This window comes from Corylus avellana, chromosome 5, assembly GCF_965113065.1.
Source record: "Corylus avellana chromosome 5, dhCorAvel1.hap1.2, whole genome shotgun sequence".
In the NCBI taxonomy this organism is placed as follows: Eukaryota; Viridiplantae; Streptophyta; class Magnoliopsida; order Fagales; family Betulaceae; genus Corylus; species Corylus avellana.
This window is the reverse complement of record NC_142494.1, coordinates 17402997-17415532: the sequence shown is the minus strand read 5'-3', so window position 1 is coordinate 17415532 and position 12536 is coordinate 17402997. Positions and strand designations below refer to the sequence as shown.

Below are 12536 nucleotides of genomic sequence, written 5' to 3'. Positions count from 1 at the left end.
CTAAAATATCTAAAAACTTCACGTAGATGTAGCATTTTGATATGAAAGGTCTGCAATATTTTGTATTCGTCCCTCTCAATTTCTATCTTCATCCCCTTCAAAAAAGCTTTCGAGAAAAGAAAAGAAAAAAATAAAATAAAAACAAGAGAAAAAGTCATTAAAGTTGTTTTTATTTTGCACTGAAAAAGTGGGTGTGGTTTGATTTTCTCGAGACATGGTGTTTAATAGTTAAAAATAAAAATAAAATGTAAGTTCAGATACAAGTGGAAGGGAATAACTTGTAATTTGATTTGATTTGAGATTTTTTTTTTTTTTTTTTTTTACTTTTTTTTTTTTCAAATTACCAAAAAGGGGCAAAGCGTGGAATTGATGGCTAGACTTTTCTTTTACTTTTCAAATCCTAAACTCTCTATTTGAATCTATCTCAAAATCTCTCGTAGTCTCTACAGTTTATCCCAAAGATCCAAACAAGCGAGAAACAACATGAGAGAAAGAACGATGAACAACGATTCACCATGCACCTATTGCATTGACGGATGACTTGTGAGTCCCCAGCATATGTAGCTGAACCAGCTCCCCACTTGGCCATGCCTGACTGACCTAAACCACTACTTTAAGAGCCATTGCGTCGGTGAAGTTGAAATACCAACCGTTTGTGACTCATTAAACCATGACGTGGTATTACTTGTGGACCACCGTAAAAGGAGACAAATCATGCACTCAAGAGAGGTTTTTTTGTTTTTGTTTTGTTTTAATGATACCAAAACAAGAACAACTAATAGGGCTCTGATCTCTACGTTAAAATTAAAAAAAAAAAAAATGAGAAACTTAAATTACGGTACTTTTCCTATACCGTAGTGGTGAGACAAAATACTTCTCCCCTTACAAGGCCTGAAACAAAGGCTCACCATGAATAAAAGCCCATGACTTATAAGGCACATTGGAAAAGGCCTGTGAAACTTGACTCTATAATCAAAAGCCCGTAAGAGAGAAGACGCAAACGGTTACCGCCAGATCCACCTTAGAATCATGCAGTTAGGAACGAGATCATGTGGGTCCAATTGGTAAGGGAAAGCAGAATTAGCCTGACAAATCCAATCTTACTAAACAGAGCCCAGATACTTCTAAAACCGCCTACAACTTCTCCAGAGATTATTATGGCTCCATAGAGTTTGGGAGTCGAACCAAACACACAGTGAACTTTCTAACACTCTCATCTTGTTATTATCATTACTCTATTAATTACTCTTATTCCTCTATAATTCTAACTTAGGCATCAGAGGTGGAACGGCCGTCACACCCCCCCACTTCGCAACCTTCCATTACTGATCTATCTTTTATTCTGAGCAGGCTTTGGAGTCAAGTCATTATCCGGGTTGACAATTGTCTCAACACCTAGAAATTATGTAATTGAAGTTGTTCCACGTGTTTGAGTCTTGAATCAACAACAATTTCTTTGCTCGGCGGTGGAGTATGCTTCTAGAGTCTAAGTATCTCACCATACTCAAAAAAGCAAAGAGAGAGAGAACTATTTTTCATATACCATTTTTGACACGTTGCAGCACTTTAATGCTACAAACAACCAAAATGGTCCCCTCCCTCCATGCATCTTCTTATCTTTTTGTACTCAAATTCTTGTCTAGGCTATTATTGAAAGCTAGTTCCAAGAGCCGCCAAGCGTGGGAGAGAATTTGACATGAGGCTTGGCCGTTTGGGGAACTTTCTTGAGCTCCATTCGGCTGAAGAAAGAGAATTTGGTCTTATAAAAATACAGAGATAATAGATTGGCCCTATTGTTTTTTTTGTTTTTTTTGTTTTTTTTCGAATAAAGTATTTTGAGGTTAGGTAAATGTTATTATGTGAGGACCAAATTTAGTGTCATGTAAATATTATAAAATATATATTTTACACCAATAATTTAATTTAAAAGAGCAATACTTTTTGATACTTTAAAGATTTGAATTGAAACAATTAACCGTTTTAAGATAAAATTAATAAGAGTAAAGTCCACTTAACCCCCTCACACTATCATCCCAATGACAAACTGTCCCCCAAACTATCAATTGCGATAATTTACTCCAAAACTACTAAAACAATGACAATATACCCTCAATTTTAACAAAATAACGAAATTATTCTTACTAAAATAAAAACAAAAACATTAAAATTAATTATTATTATTTTTTTCAAATTTAAGGATGTTTTTGTCTTATTGAAAATTTTATAGGGGTAATTTCGTCATTTTATTAGCATTGGAGATGTATATTGTCATTGTTTTGGTAGTTTGGGAATAAATTGTCGTGATTGATAGTTTGAAGGGTAAATTGTCATTAATGTGATAGTTTGAGGGGTTAAGTGAACTTTACCCAATTAATAATTTAAACATAAAAATTGAAATGTAACACATACTTATAATATATATTTTCTTTGACATAAATCTTAAAATAACCCGAAATCACATGTTCAACCACCAGTCCATGAGTCAAAGCAGTTGGTTGTTAGCTAAATCCCCTTCACTCTTTGACTCTAAATTCCGAACAGGAGCCGTCTTTCTTGATTATGGTGTCATGTCATGGAGAAATTCCATTGGTTACTCCTTCAACCTCTTTATCACTCCTACTCCAATGTGACGAGGTTGTTATAAACTTATAATTAAACATGAGTTAATCTTTAAATCACGTGGGGCGATGAAAATTAGGCGATGAGATGACAGAACACCAGGAAAAAACTGTAGTAATTACACATGACACCCATTACTTTAATAAATTGAATTGAAAATATTTTTGACCCAACGTTTCTTACTTTTCGCTGTAAAGTTATTACTCACGACACTTTCTCTTTGATTTTTTTGTAAGTTTGGGTATAAAATTATTTTCCTTTTTTATGAAAATATACTTCACAATAATTTTTTTTATTTTTTTATATACCATTAAAATATTATTTCTTTACAAAATACTAGTTTCATATCTATCCTTATTTTTTTTTTCACAAAATTTCAACACAATTCTCAATTAAAGACAAAATGATGAAAGATGTAAGAGAAAAGATAAATATTTATATTAAAATAATGTATAGGGAACTACTTTTGGCTCCTTATATATTGAGAAACACTGTAACAACCCTTGAGGGTTAGTTAAATGTAGGAAATTTGATGTGAGTAAGTTTTTATGGTTTTTCTAAATTTTTTCTTAAACATAAAGAAAAAACTGGCATATAGGGCATCTGCTGTTAGTGCTCTTAAAAAAAAAATTAAAGTGGTTTTCTCTTAATGTTTTCTCTTAATCTATAATAAAACCAAAGAAAACATTTTCATTTTCTTATATATTTTTTGTCTATCTCGATATAAAAAATGCATAAATTTATGATTAAATTTATAAAAATTAAGGGTAATTACCTTATGCCTCCATGAACTACAACGTCTTGACACTTTTCTCTCATGAACTATCAATTATAATACTTGACTCCATCAAATTACCATCTTATAACAAAAAGCCATCTTTCGTCAGTCAAAGAAGTTAAAATTGACGGTTAACGGTCATGTGCAAGTCATATGCCATTTTAATTTTTTTTTCTTCCACTTTTGCCCTCACTTCAAACGAATAAAGTTAATATGTTTAGGAGGATATAAGCGTCATTTTCTTAGTCTGAAGTGAGGGCAAAAGTAGAAGAAAAGAATTTAAAATGGTACATGATTTACATATGACCGTTGATCGTCAATTTTAACCTTTTTGATTAAGGGAAGAGAACTTTTTGTTATAAGATGATAGTTTAATGAGATTAAGTGTTATAATTGATAATTTATAAGAAAAAATTATAAGGCTTTCATGGGGTAAAACCAAATTACCCCTAAAACTTATATTCGAGCTTTACATAATCAATTGTGGATTTTAAAAAACGTGGACAAGAATTATGTAAGAAATTGATAGCAAATATACCTCGAACATTAAAGTAGCTGCCACTTTGCGGAAAAATCATAATTAATTTTCAGTTCCCCCACGCAACTTTTGCCGGTTCGTATTCGGCTTGCAACTCCTACATGTCTTCCATGCTGCACTAGATTCACACCGCCATCATAAAGAAGTAAAAACCCATAGCTACTCTGGTCCATCATCTTGCTCTAATCTCCACAGAAAACCCATCCGTATTCTCTGGTTTGTGCCCTCAGCGTCTGGTTCTTTCATTTCTATTTTGCATTTACTATGTGATTCAGTAGTTATCTTAGTAAGAATTTGATGCTTTGTGCTGAATGAATGGGATCACATAGATGATGGGTTGATTTAAAGTTTTGTTTTTTTGAAGTTTAGCGGTGTTTCTTCTGATGATTCTGGTTTGTTTTTGAATTCCAGTTTATGGGTCATCGAATGCTTAATTTGTGCTTTATAATTTTTTTTATGGGTCTGTGGTGTCAAATTCAGTCTCTTGGAGGTCACTTTTTAAAATCATGCTCAAGATTAGTGCTGCAATGTGCTTTATGCTACTCAAAATTTCTTCTGTCTTTTTTCTTTTTTCCTTTTTCCTTTTTGAGGATTTATTCTAACCTTTTAGCCATTTCTTTATGTCTGCTTTGGCTTTCATTTTCCCCACATTGGTTTTTAGTAGTGGTCAGCTTTCCAGTGAAAATACTTGGATTTGTTTATGGCATGTGAAATGTAACTGCTATGGTGGTACAGTGGCTGTTTTGAAGTATGAAAATTTTTGTTTTCCCGTGCAATCTGCAGCAGTGGTTTTGAATGGATATGTACTCCACTTTGAGATTTTTTTTTTTTTTTTTTTTTTTTTTTTTTTTTGTGGGTTAAGGAAAGAATGAAAGTGCCGAGAAACTGACACACAGAGCCCCCTTTCAGAATTCAAACATATTTATTTCCCTAGAAGAAAGGTGTTCATGTTGTTTTGCACTTTATGTATGGCATAAAGGTGGTAGAAGAACGGGGCCAGAAGATTTCAAATCCTTTATTATAGCTTGATGATGGTGCTGGTAATAACAAGACCTTATGAGTCTGCTTATACATGTGTTCTGATGATAGAAAAATTGGAGGTTTCTACAAGTGTAAAGTTTATCGTGTTGAGGTTGTGATTGGGTTACGAATATCGGGTGTGGTATTTTTTGGGTTAGTGTGATTTTCCAACTGTGAACTTTCATCGTGGATATGGGCTAGCTTAGCTAGTAAAGTTTGTAGTTTTTGTATAAGAGGCCTACGATTATATCTCACCTTCTCCTCTTTTGGTGATTCTGATGGGGGTGGGGGTGGGGACTAATTAGATTTTCATTGTTGTTTGTTATGCAGTAAAAGATAATATTGAAAATTTGGTTTCTCCCATACCTCTCATTGCAGGAGATATTTATTAGTTAATGGTTTGAGATTACAAAAGTTTAAATTTGAATATACATCTATCATCATCTAGATACAAGTAAGTTAGATTTTGAATTTTCTATTTTGGGTTTTATTGTTATCTGTGTCTTGGTATTCTTGGTCGAGTTGGTTTTTGGATTATCTGCTGCAACTGGATTTGAGGCTTTATCTTCTATATGCAGTAGTATTGATTTTTATGTGATCATGCTCTATGGCTGCTATTGGTTTCTTCTTCCTTTTTGCCATCCCTCTTCGGCTTTTGGTTCATAATTTTAATGGGACCTCTGTAGTTTAAGAGCTAAGAATTTATTTGAGGCTTAGAGTTCTTATTATGCGATCTTCCCAACTGTCTTACTCTTACCAGAAGTATCTCCTTTCAAATTTCTCTAGATTTTTTTTTTTTTTTAATTAACTCTTGAAATCAGCAATCAGAGATTTTTTTTTTGATATGTAAGTCAGCAATCAGAGAAATAGAAGGACTAAAGTTAGCTTGGAGTAACTTCTACGAAATGTTTTCCTGCAATGTCTGTTTTGTGCTTGTATTGCCATACCAAGTTTCAGTGATATAGGCATAGAGTCTAAATCATTCCTTGTAGCTTCTTGGCCATTTGGCGGCTTGGTAATTTTTGCATCTTATGCACACACACAAATCTTGGTGGTCTATGGATGGATACACGGGAGGATCTTGAAAGATAGAAGTCCTTTTTGTTTGTTTGTTTGTTTTTTTTTTTTTTTTTTTGGTTTTTGGATTGGTGAATGAGTGAATTCACTCAAACCTGAAGAAAGTACGAATGTTATACAGAAAAACAAGCAGGCATGCTGCAATGGCAAACAACAGACACCTGACAGAAACTATAACTATCCTGCATGTAGCTCATACTACTGCAAATAAGCTAAAACCATCATGCTGGATATAGCAGACACTGTCTGACTAAGAGCATGAAGAGGTCATGTTTTACCCTTCTGGTCCATTTGGAGCCCCAGTATTAAATATTCATTAAGGCCTGTGGGTGGTTTAGAAGGTCACTAAAAATTGAAGGTCCAGATTGTCAACCAGGTGTGTGGCCAAAGTATAATATTACAAAAGAATAAATGAAGTTTCTTATGATGTGGGGTGTATCAACTCAGTATTTGTTAATATTTAATTTCAAAGTGGCTTTACCAAAGAAGCAAGTAGTGACACTTTTTAGAGTAGATGATGTCTTATAATTTTGATGCTATGACCACTGAACGTGTTCTTAACTGGTTAGCTTGGGAAATGACTGATTTTTACTTGTATCTTGGGAAAATGACTGATTTTGATACTATAATTTTCACTTGTATCTAGGGAAAATGACTGTGATTTGGAGCTCTTAACTGGTTAGCTTTTCTCTTGCAATGTTGTATTTGAACAAAAGTCCAACTTTTTTTTATCTAAAACTTTCAAAAATATGTGAAACAAAAGAGGACAAGGTGGTAAACCTTAGCCTTGTCCTATCATAGGCAATATATGACTAGTACTTAATTGTTTTTTCTTATTTTTGTGCTTCTTTGTTGTTGTTAAGTAAGCTAGATCTTTATTTACAAGGTCGGGTTTTATGGAATAGTTGTTTGGGTCCCTATTGTTTTTAAATTTAGAATATCAATTATGATAGATTTGGAAGCATGTTGTTTTGGTTATAAAGCAAACAGCTAGGTTAATACATATGAAAATTTGGGTAGATGTTGGAAATTGCAGTGAACTATTCATTTCTGGGTGTCATATTCCTGCTTTTATATATTGAAGAGGCCTTCTACACGGTCTAAGTTTTATCGTAATTTAATCTATGCTTAAATAGGATAATTAGATGCAGTTTAAATTTTTTGATTGCAAAATGCCCATTATGGAGTCTTGAATTAGGGAATAACATGAGGATCAGGTTAAAGACCTCTCATGTGTCTTATTCCTTAAAGTGACAAAAAAGACCTTTGTTGGCCTATGTCATTGCCTTTAGGTAAATCTATATACTGAATTTTACTGTGTACTTCCACTGCTGTGGGTCCTGCCAAATATTTTACATTTGTCTCATTGCATTTGGATATAAAAATTACCATTGATGTGAGGTTATGAAGCCATCAAGTTCATCTCCTGATAATAGTTTTTTATTGATACTTGAAGCATAGGAACAATGCCTGAGAAAACAACTGCGGAGAATATTTTGAACAGCCTTGTGGAACTTGCTGAGAGTAGTTCAAAGCAGAAATCTGTGTCATTTTTTGGGGAAGAGAAATCAAACGCTGTCACTTCTCAGTTCAATCGGCTGTTTGGACGCCAGAAGCCTGTCCACGGTCTTTTGGGGGGAGGAAAATGTAGTATCATTCTGATCAGTGTATTTCTGTCCCTGTAATTTATATAACTATTGTTCTCACTGAATTCTTGTGAATGTTGTAGCTGCTGATGTGTTGTTATGGAGGAACAAGAAGGTCTCAGCTAGTTTCTTAACTGGTGCAACAACTATCTGGGTGCTCTTTGAATGGCTTAATTACCATTTTTTAACTCTTGTATTCTTCGCTCTTGTTCTTGGTATGCTTGCCCAGTTTATTTGGTCGAATGCTTCTGGCTTATTCAGCAGGTGATCTTAAATTAAAATGCTCACTTCTATGCTCTTTGGTTTTTCTTGGTTCAGTAAGTTTGTTTGATGTAGAGCTAATTGTTTTTTGCGGTGACATATTGCACACAGTGGCAGGTCACAAACTAAGGTCCCCCGTCTTGCGCTGCCCAAGGAGATCTTTGTCAACATTGCCATCTCAATAAGTGCTGAGATCAATCGAGCCTTGAGTTATCTTCAGGATGTTGCATGTGGAGGAAATATCAAGCAATTACTTCTGGTATGTTTGAACTCTTGATAGATCAGAAAAGAGTAGAAATAATTAGGCCCTGATTTCCCATGAGTATTCTGGAACTCTAAATCTCCATTGCTCTGTTATTCCAAAGCCACTTCTGCCTTTAACCTTGCACTAGCTTCAAAATTTCAGTTGTTTTTCCTTCAAAAAGTTAATGTTGGAACTAAAGCAGAAGGGAGAGAAGTATGGGATATGCCGTAGATATTATTAAGGCCCTAGCTTCTGCAAGCACCAGAACAAGTTGATGTTGATAATTCAGTGGTGGAAAAAGAAACGTCAAGTTTGATCACAATTGATTAATATTTATTGATCTTATATTATTTCATGTTTTGTATGTGCATGCATTCTTTTATTTGCCTTTTGCATCACACATTTACTTTTTGGTATATTTATTTGATGATGCTAAATTTCCTTTAATTTGAATATCGTCCTACCACTGACTGATGATGCTGGTAAATGAATTAACCTGAACATGCATGATGAAAGGTCAAATTCAAATGTTAATGTTTTGCCTAATGTAAAACTTAATTGCAAAATCAGTAACAAATCTAGAGAATGCTATTGGATAAGGTTGTAATTGGCTGCACTGAATAGGAGAGAAGATTTTTTATTGCGCCTTTTTTTCCCAGTGACTCCCACCTGTTAGATAGCAATTTAACTATCAAGAAATCCTCACAGGTTGTAGCAAGCTTGTGGGCTGCTGCTGTGTTAGGAAGCTGGTGCAATTTTCTGACTGTTCTGTATATTGGTGAGTAATCTTACTTCTTATACTTTTGAATCTCCTATTAAGTTCTTACTGTTCTGGTTGGATACTGTATGCGCTTTTGATTGTATAGTTTAAAAGTTTACCCAATGCTTGTGAATTTCTCAATATCTTGGATTTCGAACAAGGCATGTTCATCTTTCTCTTCAGAATATCGGAAAAACTTTGTGGGCTATTTAATAATTTGATAAATCACATGTCTGTATATATCCTATTCAAATTGACTCAACATAATGAAAATAGGAAACAGTGATTGCAAGATGTAGCATAATTTAAAATTGGAACTACAAAATTAATTAGCTTGTAAGTTCTACCGGCATCACTCGGAGTGCTGCTATGTGGAAGATGGTGCTTTCTTGCCTTTTGTGGTGTCTTTGGAGGGACATGAACGACAAAAGTTTTGAGGAACATGAGAGAACTTTGGAGGAAATTAAGTCTTTATTCTTGAATTCTCTGTATCTTTGGACAACTGCTTTTATTTCTCTTTTGGTGATTAGTTATCATGATTTCTTTATTCTTTTTGCTCCTAGTTAGGTATTTTCTTTCGTATACCTCCTATGTACCTAGGGATGCCATATGCTTTTAATGATATTTTGATTACTTATCAAAAACATTAGCTGATAAGTTGTTTGCTATTTGATGAAGATGGAAAATGATATAGCAATGACCACTTCTGGGCAATAAATCTATTGGGATATTAATTTTAAATTTTACTTGTTTAGTTGGACTCTATATAGATGGCCTTTGATTAAGCATTTTTTATAATGTGAACCGCGTAATCTATTGCTGATATTATATCATGATCATGTCTAGTGAATGGTTCAAGAGCTTTTGTTTGTTTGCCTGAAATTGAAGCCAGCAAAGATTTCAAATGATTGGGGATCGCTGAGACTCATATGTATTTACATTTTCCTCATGAGTAACTATTGGAAACGGATTTTTAAAAAATCAAAACTTTTTACTGAATTTCCCATGAATCTTTTTATTTCTTTTCTTCAAGAAGCAAATCATAAGATAAAAGACGATGAAAACTAATATTTTCTCTTCAAGTATGATGGAATGTAGAACAAACCTTGTAAAGAATGCTCCAAAAACCTTCTGATCTTCTTCCCTATTCTCTATGTGATACACGACCATAAGAAAGTGTTGGCTTGGCTCTCTTTCTTCCTCCCTATTCTCTAGAGGAGAGAAAAGACTGATTTTTGTCTACAAAAATCCATATGGCCGGACACCCCTTGGTGGGGTATTTATAGAGCTTGGAAAGGGACCTAGATGAACAATAAAAACATAGTTCCCATAGGTTTTTAGTTTCTGGTTATCTCATAACCTCCTCGCGAGTCCTATTAATTAATTTTTTACTCTATTATAAAATTATAATTGCACTCTAGATTTTATTTAATTATAAGAGAGTTACTTATCCTACTAATACTTGCAAATAAACCACTCCGTGAGATATCCATAGATGAATAAGATAATTTAATTTTTGCATCACCTTATCCAAGTGCATCTTTAATTCTTGAGTCGTTATAATCACATGATCATCTACAATATTCTTATAAAAAATTCAAATCGTTTAGAGTATTAATTTTACTAACCACTTTGATAAAGTTATCAGGCTTGGACTTAGATGATCAATTCTATTAAATTATCTCAAGGGGATGTTTATCTCTTGTGGAGATTATGGATGTCATATTGATAATACGTGTTCCCACAGTGCTTAATGCAATCATCCAAAATACCAAGGTATTGACTTTACAAGATCTAATTTGGTGGTGAGTCAAAAGTGATTGATGTTTCGTATATGAATTCACCATTCTCTTAGGTTTAAGAGTCTTTGCGATTAGTAGATATGAAAAATTCATTTATGTGAGAGTAGTTTGTAGAACACATTCCCATAGTGGTCCAGTTCAATGCATTCCAAATGTATTGACATGTTTTCTAGAAGTCTCCACTTCAATGATGGAGACAAATCATTCTATCATATAGTAGTTACTTCACAAATAAAATGCCAAATTTTATCATTGACGATGAACTCGAATTACAAGGTTTAAGCGATTTATGATTTAGATTTTAATCACATATACAACTTGAGGATTGCAATTCATCTCATAAATTATAACTATCCAAATATCATGAATCTCAAAATTAAACAATTTTATTTAAAAGGAGACCTGTTAGACGTACATCTCCCATACATCTCTTTTTTAAATCAACCATTGGATTTGTAGGATCCACATGATCCAATGATTGATTTGAAAAAGAGATGTACCGGAGATGTACGGGAAATGTAAAAAGATCATTTCTCTTTAAAAGTATTGAATTCAAATTGGTTTTTAGGGCACCAATCCTAACAGTAAATGTAAAAATGAAATTGAGGATACTTCCGGTAATTTTCAAGGTTTAGAATAGAGATCAGTAAGGATCATTAAGTAAACATTTTCTTTATGATGACATGGATCTACTTTTATCAAAAAACAAAATGAAACCAATCTAGAAAGAAGATTGAGGGATGCAATTTTCCTTCTTTTTGGCTCATTGTAGAGTTTATCATTGAAAATTTGTGCCCCTGCTTGTGTAAGAAAACATATATGGAACTTGGAAACCATTTCGTCGATCTACATATCTATGATAACCTGATGCAGCTTAATTTTCCATTCAACTGTTTTTCAATGATGTTTCGTTTTTCTTTAGGTATTGTTGCTGCCCACACACTGCCAGTTTTCTATGAGAGGTATGAAGATCAAGTTGACAGCTTTGTGTATAATGTCCTTGATCAGATTCAAGGTCACTATCGCAAGCTGGATGCTGGTTTCCTTAGCAAGATCCCTAAGGGAGGGCTTAAGGGAAAGAAGAATGAGTAGAATTATTTAGTTCTTAAAGAACTTCTATTGTTAATCTCATCTGTCTATGGGGGGATTATGTTTAAATATGTATTTGAATGGATAAAGAAGAAGAAAAATCATGTTTGTTTGGATTGAACTGGACAATTAGCTCCACTTGAAGAATGGTCTTTGCTGCTTCATTGAATTCTGGTTCAATTGAATCTTGTCTTGAGAGTTTGTCATCTTGTAAAACTGTGACTGATCAGTTTCTAAGAAGCAGCATTTGAGAATGGTTGAGGGAAAAAGAATGATGTGATTGTTGTAGATTAGTGGAGGCAATGAGTTTGTGTTTTGAGCTTCAATTCTTATTGCTAAACAAGATATGGAGTTTAGGTGGGTTTGAATTTGATGACCATTAACCACCTTGCATGATGACCATAACCATCAACATAAGCTGTTCTTCCCCATCATCCCACCTACTATAGCGAAAATACTCACCAGCTACTATCACCATTACCATGTTCAGTAGGGGTCCTTTCTAGTTTCTACTATCTAGCCAAATTGATTAGTAGGGGGAAATGGGAATACTTCTTGAAAAAAATCTCGAGGTGATCTATTTTGCCACATGGTGGGTGAAATGTTAGCACTTTTAAAAATGCTAAATTGCAATTTTAACGGTCAAACTGCAATTTTGTCAAACGTTTAACTGTGTTTTTAAAAATTAAGTTTTCAAATCGC

At 33.7% G+C, this 12536-nt stretch overlaps 1 protein-coding gene across 3 annotated transcripts; it reads left to right on the top strand.

The window, feature by feature from the left end:
• Nucleotides 1-3953: 3953 nt before the first annotated feature.
• Nucleotides 3954-12089, top strand: LOC132181167 (Reticulon family protein). 3 transcript variants are annotated; one of them, XM_059594256.2, is made up of 6 exons: nt 3954-4151; nt 7494-7679; nt 7762-7942; nt 8051-8198; nt 8892-8961; nt 11668-12089. In XM_059594256.2, the coding sequence occupies exons 2-6, from the start codon at nt 7499-7501 to the stop codon at nt 11835-11837; spliced, it is 750 nt and encodes a 249-aa protein (XP_059450239.2). In that variant the 5' UTR covers nt 3954-4151; nt 7494-7498; the 3' UTR covers nt 11838-12089. The 3 variants fall into 3 exon arrangements, with proteins under 3 accessions (XP_059450239.2, XP_059450237.2, XP_059450241.2); XM_059594254.2 differs by having other exon boundaries at nt 3955-4151; nt 7489-7679; XM_059594258.2 differs by lacking the exon at nt 3954-4151 and adding an exon at nt 4856-4975 and having other exon boundaries at nt 7489-7679.
• Nucleotides 12090-12536: the final 447 nt, after the last annotated feature.